At 35.0% G+C, this 16,168-nt stretch overlaps 1 protein-coding gene across 9 annotated transcripts in view; it reads right to left on the bottom strand.

The window, feature by feature from the left end:
* The window catches only part of gak (cyclin G associated kinase), a 40,916-nt gene extending 25,224 nt beyond the window's left edge, over positions 1–15,692 (bottom strand). For 3 of the 9 annotated variants that reach the window (XM_077241690.1, XM_077241694.1, XM_077241696.1), the window contains exons 1-11: positions 15,327–15,684; positions 10,635–10,696; positions 9,645–9,704; positions 8,565–8,679; positions 7,343–7,485; positions 6,612–6,737; positions 5,825–5,914; positions 5,244–5,379; positions 5,014–5,126; positions 4,464–4,514; positions 1,889–1,964 (exon numbers count right to left, since the gene is read on the bottom strand). In XM_077241690.1, the coding sequence (XP_077097805.1) occupies positions 1,889–1,964; positions 4,464–4,514; positions 5,014–5,126; positions 5,244–5,379; positions 5,825–5,914; positions 6,612–6,737; positions 7,343–7,485; positions 8,565–8,679; positions 9,645–9,704; positions 10,635–10,696; positions 15,327–15,471 (1,117 nt within the window). In that variant the 5' untranslated portion in view covers positions 15,472–15,684. Of the gene's footprint in view, positions 1–1,888; positions 1,965–4,463; positions 4,515–5,013; positions 5,127–5,243; positions 5,380–5,824; positions 5,915–6,611; positions 6,738–7,342; positions 7,486–8,564; positions 8,680–9,644; positions 9,705–10,634; positions 10,697–15,326 lie in introns of all 9 variants that reach the window. The other 6 variants (XM_077241693.1, XM_077241695.1, XM_077241691.1 and 3 more) reach the window with 4 other exon arrangements.
* Between the last annotated feature and the right edge of the window lie 476 nt (positions 15,693–16,168).

Here is a 16,168-nt window from a genome sequence, read left to right as displayed (position 1 = left end):
TTTCAGAAAATCAGAGTAAACTCAGCAGATGGTGACTAGAGGTCAATCCTCTTACAGCATGGAGAGAGAAACGCTTGAGGTAAATATGGGGGCAGGGGTGTGTACGAGGCATTATCTGTTTGTGTACAGTATTATGGCAGCATGATGGTAAGTGGAGGGTTACACTCGTGAAACATCATGTTGGCTGAAATACAAGGTCTAGCTACATTTTCAAAATTTAGTTTCAAATGTACTGAACTGGTGCATCCGTCCACTGCTGTTCAAGTTACTTGTTAAACTAGCAGCATTCTGAAGGGTGAAACATCTCAGATCCCTATTAAATCTAGTGGTGTGTGTGTGAGCAGGCTTGAGCGAGGGTCTTTTTGTACAAGCACTTCAATGCATTTGCGTGTGTGTGAATTTCTGTCAGGTGAAAATTTACGCTGATGAACTTAAAGCCATCATGAAGAGCTCATTCAAACTGTGTGAGGTTTTAACAAAGGTATAATGACATGCCTGATGCCGCTGTATCCTGTAGAAGCTTCAATACCCTTTGATATGAATCTCTCACAAACAAAGTGCTTCTTATTACCACAAAAGCTGGTGGGTCTAAAGCCAGAAATCATTGTTTACACAACTCAGCCAGTTCCTGAATACATTAATGTGCGGCATTAAGAGATTTTTAGCAGTTTAGTGAGCCGGATATTACTTGTCTATATTATTATAAACTGCATGTTATAATTAGTAGAGGTTAATAATTTTACTCTACACAAGGACTCACAAAGAGCAAGGTATACAGGTGATGAAATATTTCACAAAAGAGTTTATGTACTAACTAAATCAAACCAAGAAACAATAACACACAAAATAACTAATCAAACCACCAACAAGATTAACTAAAGAAACAACCAAAAACAACCAAACTAACAACCATTAACAAACCAAAAATTAACTAAAATGTCAAACTATTAACAAACCAAAAGGAAAAAAACTAACCAACTAATAAGATTAACAATTAACAAAAAAACAAATAAACAAAACAAAAAAGTAACAAAAAGAAAACTAAACTAAAATACATATCAAATAGATCAATAAAATAACGAACTAACCAACATGACTAACAAAACAATAAAATATAATTAAATAACTAACAAAAATGAATAACCAAACAGTAACTTAAGTTAACTAGTATATGTAAAAGAACAAACAAACAAAATATTTAGTTTATATTTGTTAGATTAATATGTTATTGCTATTATTAGTTACTATTGTTTAATTGGTTAGTTATTCTTTAGTTTATTAACCTTAATAACCTAAAGAATAACTAACCAATTATAGTAACTAATAACAATAACTAACAAATATAAACAAAAAACAAACAACAAACGATAATAACTCAAACAATCATTAAAAAAAATTCAAACTAAACTAAAAACAACAAACACGAATAAAAAAAATAAACGACCAACCAACAAGATACCAAACAATAACTAAAAAAAGAAACACTCAAACATTAATAAATTAACCGCCTCAAAAATAACTAACCAATCAAACAATAAAAATGAACATTGATTAAAATAATTAATAACATCAAATAAACATTAATAAAAAAATTAACCAACCAAAATAAATAATGACCTAGGCTATATGAGTGTTAAAGAACTGAAAAGGAAAAACAGCATCACAAAACAAAGAGCAACTTGCTAAATGTCATGCATGTAAACACAGGATGTCAGCGCATCAACAGATCCTGCAACAGGATCAGATTAAACAGCAGTCTTCACCGCTGTGTGAAATCACTCCAGACAACAGATCACATCGATTACAAAGGAAGAATGACATTTGAATAAGACGGAAACCACGTATCAAATCTACATTAACCAAAAAATGAGTTGAGTACAGAACTCACCAGCGTTGTTTATGTTGTTGATCTGAGAAGGAAGCTGCGCACTGTTGTTCCCGAAACCTCCGTTCTGCTCCAGGAGCTGTAGGGATTCATAGCCATCATACACAGACTTCAGACAGTAGTAAGAACCTAACAGACTCATCTGGACAACAGTCCGATGCACACACACATCAGGAGAAAAGCAGGAAACCAGACTCCAGAATACTTATGGATCTGAACGCTAGTCAGTGGTTGCAGAACATCAAGACGACTCAATCGCTGCAGGCTCTGTGTGTGTCTCTGCTTCTGGCTGTTGGTGGTAATCACTTTAATCCAGAGAGAAACCCCTTCTTAACCCAGATCAGATGCATCTAAAGCCGCCCTCTCCAATATGTGTGCACATAGGACCATAACACTGACTTCTGTATGCATACACTCAAACAAATGCTGTATGGATGCTCTTAACCAGATCAAACACATGCATAATTATTAATCCATTTGTTAGTCCAAATCAGACGTCTTTCGAACAAACATGGCTGGAACAGCCCAAATCCTTTTCTTGTCCTCCCACTTGTTTACCAGTCCTGTTTCTGTCTTATGTAGTGAGATCAGCGGCCATTATGTCAGAGATAAAAAGAGGGATGAGATGCTCCTTTGTCTCCAGGAGGTCATGGAGGGAGGAAAGGAAAGAAGGACAGAACTCGAAAGGAAGAGAGCGGCGGTGTCTCTAAATGGCCCTTCAGAGAGTTGCGATCAGTATGTGGGAGTCTGCTCGTCTCTGCATGTGTGTGAGTGTGTGTGTGAGAGAGAGAGTGAGTGTGAAAGAATGAGGGGTCTGTTTTAAATGAAGCACCCAAAGAGCCTCATTCAACCAAGCAAACCAGTCCGGTGATCAAACAGGAGCTCGGAAGGTGTTTACTAAAATTAAGATGAAGTGACAGACTATATATCAGCATGTGCCATTGAAAAAGCCACTATGATCTGCCTCTAATGTCACTTCATCTTAATTTTAATCTTAATTTTCCGAGCTCCTGTTTGATCACCAGACTGGTTTGCTTGGTTGAATGAGGCTCTTTGGGTGCTTATATATAATTTTAATACATTAGAAAATGGAAAATGTACATTATGCGTTAAAATTAGGGCAGTCTTGGCCTAATGAATAGAGTCAGACTAGTAACCCGAAGGTTGCGGGTTCGATTCTCAATAATACCAGCAGAAAATGCCTGAGATGTCCTTGAGCAAGGCACCTAGACCCAGCTGCTCCGGGTGTGTGTCGGTTTGCAGTGTGTGTATGTTCACTACTCACAAATTGTGTGCACTAACTTGGATGGATTAAAAGCAGAGGACAAATTTCAAGTATGAGTTATCAATTACTATACTTGGCCTTCACTTAGAACAAATGCTGTTATATCTTTACAACTGACATAAGACCAGCTTACATCTTGGGGCCTATATTACACCTGATCACTTTTACACCTATATTACACCTGATCACTTCATGCGTTTTCTAGATCGGATAGCTATCCAATCGTGAAAAGACCAGGTGTAAACGCCGGATTATAATCCGATCACTCAAACCACTTCAGGAGGTGGTCTGAGACGCATTCCAAGTGTAAATGCATCTGGTTGTTGCAACCACATATGGAAAATATTTACACATGTAAATATTTACTAATAAATGTGTGAGGGCATGTTATAGGCTGTATAACATGTTATAGCAAGATATGATAGCGCTACTGCAACACACATCACAGCAGATGAGCAGCTGAGTATTTCTTCAGCAAGCAGACGCACCAACTGCTGGAAATAAAAGGCACAATATGTAATTTTCGCCGCTAGAGGTCGCTTGTTCAAAACAAAGGCGCAGATTGATGATGCCGTGAGAGTGGAATCATGGGAGTTGTCATCTTTACCTCCTCAGCCGATGGAAAGCAATCCGACGGACTCGGGCAGAAATCACGCTCATGGATGAGCTAATGTATATACGTTTTATTAACATTACTGAAGTAACAGGTTATTTTTAATGAGAGAGACCTGCGCGAAACAACAAACGTTATTCTGTGCATTCGCTCAGAGGCTGGTATGAGACACTTGTTGCACTTTGCAGTAAGCTAGATCGATATATATTAACAAAACCTGGATGACTTGTTGCTAAATGACATGCAATTCATTTTCAAATATATTGTATGATGAAGAAAGCTCTCTCTGATTTTGCCATGCTAGCCACTTGACAAGATGTTTATGCCTCAGAGACAACACTATGTTAGTTTGTTAAATCAAGGAAACAAAGAGATTTAAACAATAAGACTAAGTGTTGAGCTATGTAACAATATCGAGGAAATCGAGGGTAACGCAGATGTGAAGTCATTGACAGACGACACAAAGACACGCTCCTGGTTAAAACTGCTGATTTCTCTGGATTTAAACATTGTAGGAAACGTTTGGGATAATGCAAGTACACAAGTCAACAAAATATATAACACTGTTCTAGTGATTTTTGGATATTTGAATCTAAAAATCATACATATTGTGCCTTTAAGTCGCAGACGCTCAACACACAATCGTCTTCATTTAAAGTAGAGAGACTAAACTATCTTACCAGTGCTGATGCCGCTCTCTCTCCTATTGCGGTCTTTGATCTTGAAATTAGCTGATGATAAATAAAATACAGCTCATATCTGTTGCTTTTGTCGATGTGAACTCTGTTAAATTTAAATATAATGCAGGTATTGAAGATCGTATTTATATTCGTTTGGCGGAGACACATTTATTTGGGCCATGTGTAAATAGAAACCGTTTTAAGAAAATCAGATTCGATCAGTAAAAACGCATAAAGTGACCAGGTGTAAACAGGCCCTTAGTTAATCTACAAAGTGGACACAGTTATCGGCTGATGTCACGAACTCAAAATGACTATTAATCAGTCTGACGGATTAATCAGCCTGACTGATTAATTAATTATTCTTCCACTATTCGGCCATTTTTAATTTATAATAACCTTGTCGGCTTGGCAGATTAACAGAAGAGGTCATTCCATTATAAGACCCATTTTGGTGACCCATTATAAACTCTTGCATCACATATTTAGCAACCAATGAATGACTAGTGAAGACTTGATCTAAGAGACCCTCAGAACACGCTGGTTGTACCTCAGTAATGGGAGATTTGGGGTTGACGTTCCTGGCTGCAGCGATCTCCTGCAGTTGGTTAACAAGCTCGCTGATCGACAGACGTTCCTCTGGGTTGATTTTTAACATAGATCCTGGAACAAACACACAAGGATTTTTTCACGCAACTGCATTCAGGAGCAAATTGACTATATGAAGTAAGAGAGATTTTGGCAAGAGGCAATATAGCTAAGCGCCTGCGGGATACTTACGGATGAGTTGATGAAAGACTGTGTACTTGATGTCATTTTGTGGAATGTTGTATTTGCCGTTTACTATCTGAAGTTTGGCTCCCTCTTCAAATGGGTGCTGTTTAAAACAAAGCAGGTACAGGATGCAGCCCAGCGCCTATAGGGAACAAACCAAGACTCTTTAAAAACAACCAACAATAATTGCAGAGAGAAAGAGTGTGTTATTGTTACACTGTGTCTTAAACCAGGTTCTATGTGACAAGTAATGCTAATGCGCCAACTCAAAAACTGGCAGTCAGAACTTATTTAACGTTTAAAATACAACTATGTGGAGAAACAAACAAAATGTCCTTTTGCTGTGTGCCACTTGTTGAAACAAAAAATAATTGATTATTTGATTCTCCTGGTTTGGACAAAAAAAAAAGAGAGAGAAAAAAAGTAATCTTTAATTAAAACTTTGCATCAACTTCCTTTATCTCTAAATCAACTTTCCTTATCAGCCTTCTTATTTTACCCACCAATTTACACAGAAGATGTGGAAATAGTCTGCAGAATCTGCCTCGGTCTGCTCATAACTGTACTTACTCATAAACATAACTCACCCATATGTCTTGTTTCTCGTTTATTGGGTAGTTGGAATACAGGTCAATCATCTCTGGTGTTCTGTACGCTGGAGTCGTGTTTCTAGTGATCTGAGAGATAAACAGAGAATAAGAAAGAGAAATGATTTATAATTTAGTGGGCCTTCATGTTAAAAGATGTGCGTGAGTGGATTCAGAGAAATAATTTATGAGAATGCATGCAAACAAATGAATGCATCCTTGTGGGATAAAAGTGTTAAATTCTTATCTTCCACTACATAACAGAACGTCTATGTGCATCTACAAAACTAAACACGACAACACAACACTACACTACAAGAAAAAAATAAAAACTTTACTAGGTTGTAAAATGCTAAAATTGGTCCTCATTGGGTTCTTACAAAAATGCACTTCCACTGAAGAAGCACAAACAGACATTCATGTAAAGAGAAATGGCGGGCTTTGTGCACTGCGTGGGTTGCAATTACTACCAATAACTGATTTAAGAGGAGCAGAAACCAAACAAACTAATTTAATCAACAAAACAATTAAATCAGTGAAGGCTTCCACGGGAAATAGCCAGAGATTTTAATATAATCACTGCAAAATATTTTTCTCTGGCCACATAACAATGTAATCATTTCCACAATTATTGCGACAATCCATGAATCACAGTCAAAACTATGGCAAAACGAACCAATCAGAGGACAACGATGTCATGATGATGTTAACCTGGTAACTAATATTTATGTAGCATAAAGCTGGATGGGTGCTTGGAGAAGATTTTTTTTTTTGTTGCATTTCTTACCTCATCTTCTACCATAGACCTCTTGTGAGCAGACCAACTGTAGTCTGGGTAATGTGCCACAATAGTGGCGCTGCCAAAGTCACACAGCTTCATGGTGCCCTGGTGACTGATCAACAAATTCTCGATCTACAGAGGAGAAGAAATGTTATCAAACAATGTACTTGAGCATTTAGAAAAGGTCAAATGAGAATATACACATTGTTGTGCATATTTATTAAAGCAATAAGTCACCTAATGTCAGGTATTACTTACCACAATTAACTATTTTTTTTAAATATATATTTATATATATATATATACATATACATACATATATATATATATATACACACCAACACACAACACTATAGTAGTATTCATTGCACTGTGCAATGCGTATATAGATTAATTAATCTTTAATCTTTTTTTTACATATAAATTAAATTTATCAAATGAATTATAAATAAACAAAAAATACAGTAAAAAATTAATCTGCTGAGAATATTTAAATGACAAAAAACAAACATTTATATATATATATATATATATATATATATATATATATATATATATATAAAGGCAATTAAAATATGTTATTATTATTTATTATTTTTATCCAAGGCATTTACAAGTCCTATTACATATAAACAAATAAATAAACAATTCTTTGATCATATATCTTAGGTTGAAGTTCTGTAAATAAATCACTTTCAAGGATTTCGCCTGCAGTCTGAAAGAGGGAGAAGCCTCACCTTCAAGTCCCTGTGTATGATTGGTGGAGACTGTTTGTGCATGTGCTGCACAGCACGGCATGACTGGTAAAAGATCTTCAGCACTGTGTCACATGACATTGGCCCTTTCTGCTCCACCTTCTTCACAAAATCAACCAGCTGGCCTGCAGGAAACAGAGGGCGGAGGTCAAAGTGAACACAGGAAACTGACGCCAGTGCCAGAAAGTCAGAAGGAGAGAGTGGAATGTGTCGAGTCAGACAAGAGTTTCCCTTTCTTTTATAAAAACCAAAGATACGAGTTTAAATACACATCAAAGATACTGTGCTAAGGTGTTTCAGGGCTGTCAAGTTAAATTGTGATTAATGCCATGATCTTCTTATATTAACATTTATTTACATTTATGTATTAACAGGCGCTTTACAAAAGCGACTTACAAAAGAGGAACAGATGCAATGTGTCAAAGAGCCAACAATATTCATAATATACAATGCCAGGTTTATTAGACAACTAGAGAACAGGAGAAATTTAGAAAATAATTAAATTTTTCAATTTATTTAAAAATATATTTTTTCCACATTTATTTTTATTTTGTACTTTATGCAACAGGTGACATCATACAATAAAGAAAATAAGTTAACATATCTCCCAAGGCATACGCCTGTAAGTGCAATACTCCCACTGTTTAGTGCAATATCTTAAAAATTCAGGTGATATTTATATTTATTTATATTTATTCATTCTATTCAAAATACTGTAAATATGTTCATAATCTGTAAATGTTTATTCTGACAAAACCCAACTGTGACCATATATTTTTATAGTATTTGCATATTTTTTTTAAATAATTTTATTTGTAGAATTTGTATTACTATGTTTCTTGTTGTATCTGTATTTGTATTTGCACTGGAAGCTTCAGTACCAAGGAAAATTCCTTGTGTGTGCAAGCACACTTGGCAATAAAGCTCTTTCTGATTCTGATCCTGATAAACACTGCGCGGTGGGACCGGAATGTCACCTGCCTTAAAAATATATTTTAAAAAGATTTTTTTAAATATACAAATATTTATAATATAAAAGAAATTGCAATATTTAAAATTAAGATACAAAAAAAATGGTCAATAGATACTTGCATATAACAATATTTAAAAAAAAAAAATTTGATTCATAAATGAATTTGCCATTAAGGTGATTTTCTGCTAAACGAGGGCCCAGCACAGTGTGTTCGTGATGATGTACTCGTACCTCTACAGAGCTCAGTGAGGATGAGGAACTCGGCCTGGCCCGTGTCAGACTCTTCTTTACTGATGGACGCAGCGGAGCAGAACTGCACGACGTTAGGGTGACCAGACAGCTTTTTCTACACAACACATAAACATAGCTTTTAGAAAGGTTTTAATTTACTGGGTAATGCTACTTTTTCTTTTCTTTTCTTTTTGTGCAAACTCGTGAAAGAAAAATGCAAGAGATGCTTTGGCCAGCAACATCTTCACCTAACTAGGCATGAAAAAACTGTGTCTAGTTAAGACATTGTGTAATAATGTAGTTAACTTGTTAAATTAACCCGTAAACGCAAATATCGGGTCTTTATCAACCCGGGACGTTATTCACTACCCTCCTCCTCATTCGTTTTTAAAGATTAGACATCAACTTTCTTAGTATTCCTCAATCTATTAATCATAAAAAGTACAAGAAAAACAAAATTAAATCATAAAGGAATGTCTGTTTTCTAATTAATTTTTTGTAAAAAGTGTATAGGATCGACCCTAGGTATATTTTATCTGCGCAACAATAATTAAATTTCTGTTGATTCAATAGGTCCAATTCACCTTTACTACTCAAGGTGGCAATTTCTGAAACGCAATGATGACGTAATGTTTCATTCATAATTACTGCAGGCATAAAACAAAATGGACAACTATCATGATCAAAACTTGAAATGGCTCAGCGATTTAATCTAGAGCAAGTACTGTACCGCAATCAAATATTAGCGTCACCGTCACTTGATGATGGATCTGGTGACGAAGCTGTCAAAATATTGATTTTGAAGAAGTTGAAAACAATCGTTTTAAGAATATGGTTGAGAGAATAGGAGCCAAATGCTGAATGGGGAAATGAGCTCTGACGATGACAGTGATGCATCAACATTTTATAACAAGCTGAACCCTTCAAAGTAACAAAAGCTATTGAAATATGTTTTATTTTAGTCTTTTGTAATTGTTTTTAAACTATCAGAAGTTAGAGTCATCCGTGTTAGATATAGATCCGGGTCGCTAAAGACCAGAATATTTATGCATTTAAGGGTTAAAAAGGTTTAATTATTACCATGAAGCAGACCTCCTGAATGATGGCTTTGTTCTTTTCCTCTTCATTGGAGAGAAGTCTCTGCACACAAACACATAAAAAGGTACTTTTTTTAAACATATGTTTTAAACCTGTTGTCAAAAGGCAAAATGACCAGAAAAAAATGACAAAAAATCCCAACATGCTTAAAATATCAGGGGAAATAAATAAGTCTAAAGTGATTTTCCATATTTTGTGTCTATGTTATGTAACCTTTGATATACTATTTTATTCTACGCCTATCTTGTGCATTATGGGTTTAAGTACTTGAGATGAATGGATGATGTTTTATGAGTTCTTATATGGACATATTATTTCAGTATTATTTATATACTATTATAGTATTTATTCATATTCTGAATTAGATTTAAATTAAATTAATATTTTTTTCTATTTTAATATAAATCTTTAGCTTTAGTTTATTTTTAACCGAGTCAGTTCACTAGTGTAATAGCGTAAGCTTCTGTTGTTGTAAATCACACGCATCACACACATGACCAGCGTTGGCCAATAGTGAGCCTACGTGTGACGTAGCTCTACGCTATTACACTAGTGAACTGACTAGAGGCCCACAGAGAAGGAAATGAATAGTTGAAATAAAGTCGTTATTTTTGTTTGTTTTTGCACACAAAAAGTATTCTCGTCGATTGATAAACTTAAGATTGAGCCACTGTAGTCACTTGGACTATTTTAACGATGTCTTTAATAAGTTTTCGAGGCCGGCAAGTTTCAATCCCTTAAGAAGCCTATGGAGGAGTGATCCAGCTCTCAGATTTCATCAAGATGAACGAAGGTCTTACGGGGTTGGAACAACATGAGGGTGAGTAAATACTGACAGAATTTTCATTTTTGGGTGAACTATCTCTTTAACTTCATTAGCACATATAAAAGCAGTCAGTCAGTATTGATTGTACTGAGGCTATCTGAGACAAACTGAATGTTAACATGTTATGTGTGATGAGGTCGTCATACCTTGAGAGCATAGTCCTTACTGCTGCCCAAATCCTGGGCTTCATACACAAACGCAAAGCCACCTATAAAGACAGGGAACATTTAGCATCATTAGGTTTCTTTTAGGTTCACCAATCTGAATGAGATTCTGGCAGATTCAGTTTTGTGCTGACTTGGCATTGTGGCACAAACAGGACATGAGACAGCTGATTTTCGAAAACACAGACTACTCTAGAATCAGTCTATTAAAAAGCACAGAAACTTTTTTTTGAGTGGCACATGAGAGTCAGTAATTGACACGTTATAAAAAATCCTCTGGAATCCTGACTCATTCATTTACGTCTATACATGTAACATTCACACAGAAAGAAACGTCTGCCTTCAGCAGTCATTATTCAACAGACAGACACAGAAAGAATTAACTCATCACAACTGCAGCTATGACACAACACAACATTAATGAAATGCTGATAGGATAGTTGTCTCTTTGCATAGCGCAAGCAACCATTTTACACATTTCACCAAGAGTCAGTGCCGTGGAGAAAATACTATAAATTAATTTAAAAACACCTAATGAACATTATATGGCTGAAATGTAAAAACATAACTAAATAGAATGGATTAATAATCTTAAAAACAAGAAATAATGTTAGCAAACAATATAAATTAAGACAAAGTGATGTGCTTCAAATGAGAATTTGTGACACTTTTGCAATTTATCCGTTATTGAATTAATAACTGAAAAGTATAAATAAGTAAAAACAGGAAAGTGTGAATATATCGAACAATATCGATTATAGGGTTATCATCTTCCTAATGCATTAACCAATAATTATTAACCAGCTTACACGGGTTGGTGTGAAAAGCTACATTTATTTAAAAGTAAAATTAGAATAAACAACTTTACAATAAAAATGGTAACACTTTAGTTTGGGGAGCAATTTTCACTATTAACTAGTTGCTTATTAACATGCATATTACTAGGATATTGGCAGTTTATTAGTACTTATAAAGCACATAATAATGCCTTATTCTGCATGATCATATTTTACTTAATCCTATAATACCTAAACTTAACAACTACCGTACTAACTATTATTTAAGCAGTAAATTAGGAGTTTATCAAGGGAACATACGTAGTTAATAGGTATTTATTTAATAGTTAATATTAAATATTTTATTTATTTCCTTGCATAATAATGCAACCATTAACTGACTAGGGCTGCACAATATTGCAGAAAAATCCGATATGCGAAAACTCATTAAATAATGAGATATTTGACATGCGAATGCTTAAAGTGTGTAAAATAAACTTAAATTATCTTTAAAATATATTTAAAATTATTTAACCAACATACGTGTTTCACATTCTTTTTGTGACAAGAAAACATCCCTACAGCATCTGAAAGTGAACAGTGTTTAAATGTAGCATAAGAAGTGTTATTTTAACATCAGTGTTTTAACATCACTGGGTTTAGGGTTTCAGGTAGGCTTTGTCTTTTGTTCATGACCCCAGTTATTGCAAGTCGTTGCGATATGCATATCGCGATATATATACATTTGCGATATTTCGATATATTGTGCAGCCCTATAACAGACATCAGAGAACCAAGAATAAAGACACATCAAAATGTGTCTTTAAATCAATTAAATATTAGATCAAAAATTCAGAAGGTACTTCCAAGTAAATATTTTAGGTCAAAGGTGTTTAGCTGACTAAAATGTTTGTGAGTCCCTGATCTACACAGCATAGAAATGTTGGTTGAAAAGCAAGTCATTTTAAAGGTGGATATAATATGCATGCACTAATCTAATGACCAGGAACATGTATTAAGAAAGTAAAAAAGGCTCTCAATTAATTTATACATGAAGACATACAAATAAAAAATGTCCATTTCACATCTTCCAAGAATTCTGTTGTTTCACTCCAACATTTTTAATAGAAATATGAGAATGTACCTGACTGATTATTCAAATTAACAATAATAAAACATTAAAGTATGGCTCCATGAACAGATGTTGACTGCCTGTATCAGGTTGACTACAGTACGCACAGGTGTGTCTGTCTTTACATGAACAAAAGTGACAATGACAGGTTTTTATGAACACTTGTGAAACAATCCTCAAGTGACCAAAACGACCTGTAACCATGGCAACGGGTAAATGAATACCAGCGGAGGCCTGAGTCAGGCTGCACGAATCAAAAGAAGCTTTCGAGTTTCATGTTACAGTGCACTGACATTCACACGCATTTGCAAAAGAACGGTGCAAAACACAGTAACAAATGTAGAGCAAGAGACCTCAGGTAATTATGAGGTATAGTGAGCCCAAACATTTCATTTGCAAAAGAAAGCCTTTTCTGGAAACAAATTCCCGCCAACATTACAGTCCAGAAATGTGCTATGATACAAAGAACGTGGTGCAATGAATATAGAACTATGCAAACAATACCGAGTCAGATACTTAGTCATTAAAAATGATGCTTTCATCCAAAGCAACAGGCAGTGGAGTCATTACACAGACACAAACCTGAGGTTGAGATAGTTCAAACTTCACACTTTTAGTTTACCAGCCTGGACCTCGAACCACTACGCCTCAACACCACCATGTAAATCATTCCTGTTTACCCAGAATGCCCTGTTTCCATTCAAGGCCTGTAGATGTCAACATACCTGAGCCAGTTATATGAGGGTTTATGGACATACACTGATCTCACTGCCATAATCCAACAGATTTCAAATGATCTAAGCAAAATACACAACTATCAATATATGAACATGGCTATATGAATATAACATCAAAATATGAACATATATCAAAAAATGTAGCATCACAATTTGCACTTAAATTTTTTTTATAATAATACTTTTATTCAGAAAGGGCACATTAATTTGATAAAATGTGAGAGCAAAGACATTACAAAGATTTCCTTGTCAAAACAGACCTTCTATTCATCAAAGAATTCTGAAAAAATGCATAACGGTTCCTATATATTTAGCAGCTCAGCTGTTTTCAATATTGTTATGAAGAAATGTTTCTTGAGAAACAAATCCGCATATTAGAATGATTTCTGAAGGATCATGTGACACTGAAGACTGGAGTAATGATGCTGAAAATTTATTTTGATCGCAGGAATAAATTACATTTTCAAACATTCAAATATAATATAGAATATTGTAATTATATTTGACAATATTACTGTTTTACTGTATTTTATAAAATAAATGCAGCCTTGGTGAGCATAAGAGACTTCTATCAGAAACATAAAAATGGAACCAGTCCCAAACCTTTGAACGATATTGTATAATTTTATACAGTTCGTACACAATATAGACTGACATTATGAAAGGCTTAAACGTTTGGGCTGCACGATATTGAAAACAACTGACATTGCAATATCTTGTTTTCCTGCATTATGAAAACAATTTCACCAAATGACTTGAACAGCTCTATTTGGAAAGAATTAATCATTATAAAATAATTGGGAGTGCATCTGCAGAGCAAGTAATAAATAAATTACAAGCATAGATAAATACGAATAGCTAAATACAATACAATAGAACAAATGAAATAAACAGTGCTTTATGTTTTTCAGGCAACTCGTACAGTATTCAGGTCCAGAAATTGTATAATCAAATGTAAACTGTATAAATTCACTGTATAAATTAAATATAATGAATATTTGTTAAAGATACAAAAGTGATTTTCAATTTGTATTATGTTGTTTGATTGTTAAGATGATAAACATTAATGGAATAGCAGCTGAAATATTGAGCTGCTGTCACTTTAAGACCAAATATAATGATAGACATCCATTTTCTCAATTGTTCAATTTCAGTAAGCCATTATTTATGACATTACAAACACACTTATAGAGGTGGGCATTTTGACATAATTTTGCATGTATCTGTCTTTCAAGCACAAACAGATGCGGAAGAGAACAGAATTCTTATAAAATGTGTCATCTGACACATGAGACTTTATTGGAAAAAGTACCATAGTACTTTGAATATGATGTAAATGTGAAATTCAGTACCATTGTAAATTCCAATGTGTCACAGCACTAAATAGTGATACAATGGTAACGTTACTATCATAGTATTTTTTTAAAGGGATGAGAGACCACAAACAAAACATACCATCGTCAGGTCATGTTATTATGAACATATATCAAAACAGGCTACTTTTTGAATCATCTCGTTATTATGAACATATATCAAAGTACTCTTTGAATCACCACGGAGTAGGCTACCATGTAAATACCATGGTGCAGTCTACACACACACACACACACACACACACACATATATAAATATACAGCAGTTAAAATATACAGATCAACACATAGAAGATAAATATGATCAATTGTTGGCGTGGCAATTTATATAGATGTGCTATTGAATGACTGCATGCATATGTCTGAATGTCTCAAAAACATACAGACTAGCATATATGGGTTCATGTCAGGTGCATCACAGCCAAGTGACTTGCTAACAACTTAGCAAGCGAGTTTTAGTCAATTGTCATTAGGCTAAATTCCCAAATAAACACATATAACGTTATACTAAAGTCAATGTTTATATGTGTGAATAATACTATATTATGGACATTATACAGTCAAATTGTAACAGCTGTTTTGAATAAAATACATGTTAGTAACATAAACCAAGGTTAGCATGACTAGCCTGATGCTATTTTGAATGATTCTTTTACCTTCCGCAATGACTCGTCTGATCCTGAGCTTCAGCTCTCCGAGCTCCACCACCTGCCCGACGAAGTCGTTCTGGTCCCGGCTTGCGGCGCCGACGGATCCGCCGGGCCCGGCCAGGAAATCGAGCGCTGACTGGAACAGGGACATTTTGTCCCTCTTTTTCCCGTTGCGCCTATTAACCGGAACCGGCACCGGATGGCAGATCAAGTGCACTAACTCAACTAATGGCGTGACTAGATAGTGATGCGTAAATTTAGATTTGAAACTCTCTATTGGAGTATGAAAACATCTCGAATACTGGTTCCGATCGACCTGCTCTCTCGCAGCGGTATTTCCGCAAGGTGCTGACGTGGGGCGGTGACGTCACGCACACGAGATGCTTTCAAACTCTCTGGTTTGGCAAGTCTGTCTGTCATTCATATCTGAAATTTGCGTGACTAAGATAGTTGGAAGTCAATGAATTGTAGGTTTTGAAGTGCAATGTATTCTATTCCTCCATCAAAGTTAATTGACGTGCAAACCTAAAATGTTTAGAATAAGTGTACACTACTGTGGCAATACAATGGCACAGTTAGTGATGCATGGCATGGGATGGTACTGAAATTCATGTACCATGGTATTTATGGTATGCCTACTGCAAGGTACTTCCCAGAATACCATGGAACTCCCATGGTATATGTAGAATACCAATACCCTAAAACATACTTTTTGGGACTAAACCCTCAACAACAACAAAAGTATTGTGGCTGTAGCATGGTAGTTGTGAAATCAGATGGTAATATTATATACTTTAAAATATATACCTTAGTATTATGACAGAGTAGGCCTACCATAGTACTTTTGT

The sequence above is a fragment of the Siphateles boraxobius genome, unplaced genomic scaffold, assembly GCF_051911475.1.
Source record: "Siphateles boraxobius isolate OS27281-9 unplaced genomic scaffold, OSU_SipBor_1 24, whole genome shotgun sequence".
NCBI lineage: Eukaryota > Metazoa > Chordata > Actinopteri > Cypriniformes > Leuciscidae > Siphateles > Siphateles boraxobius.
This window is presented reverse-complemented; position numbering and strand designations above follow the sequence as displayed.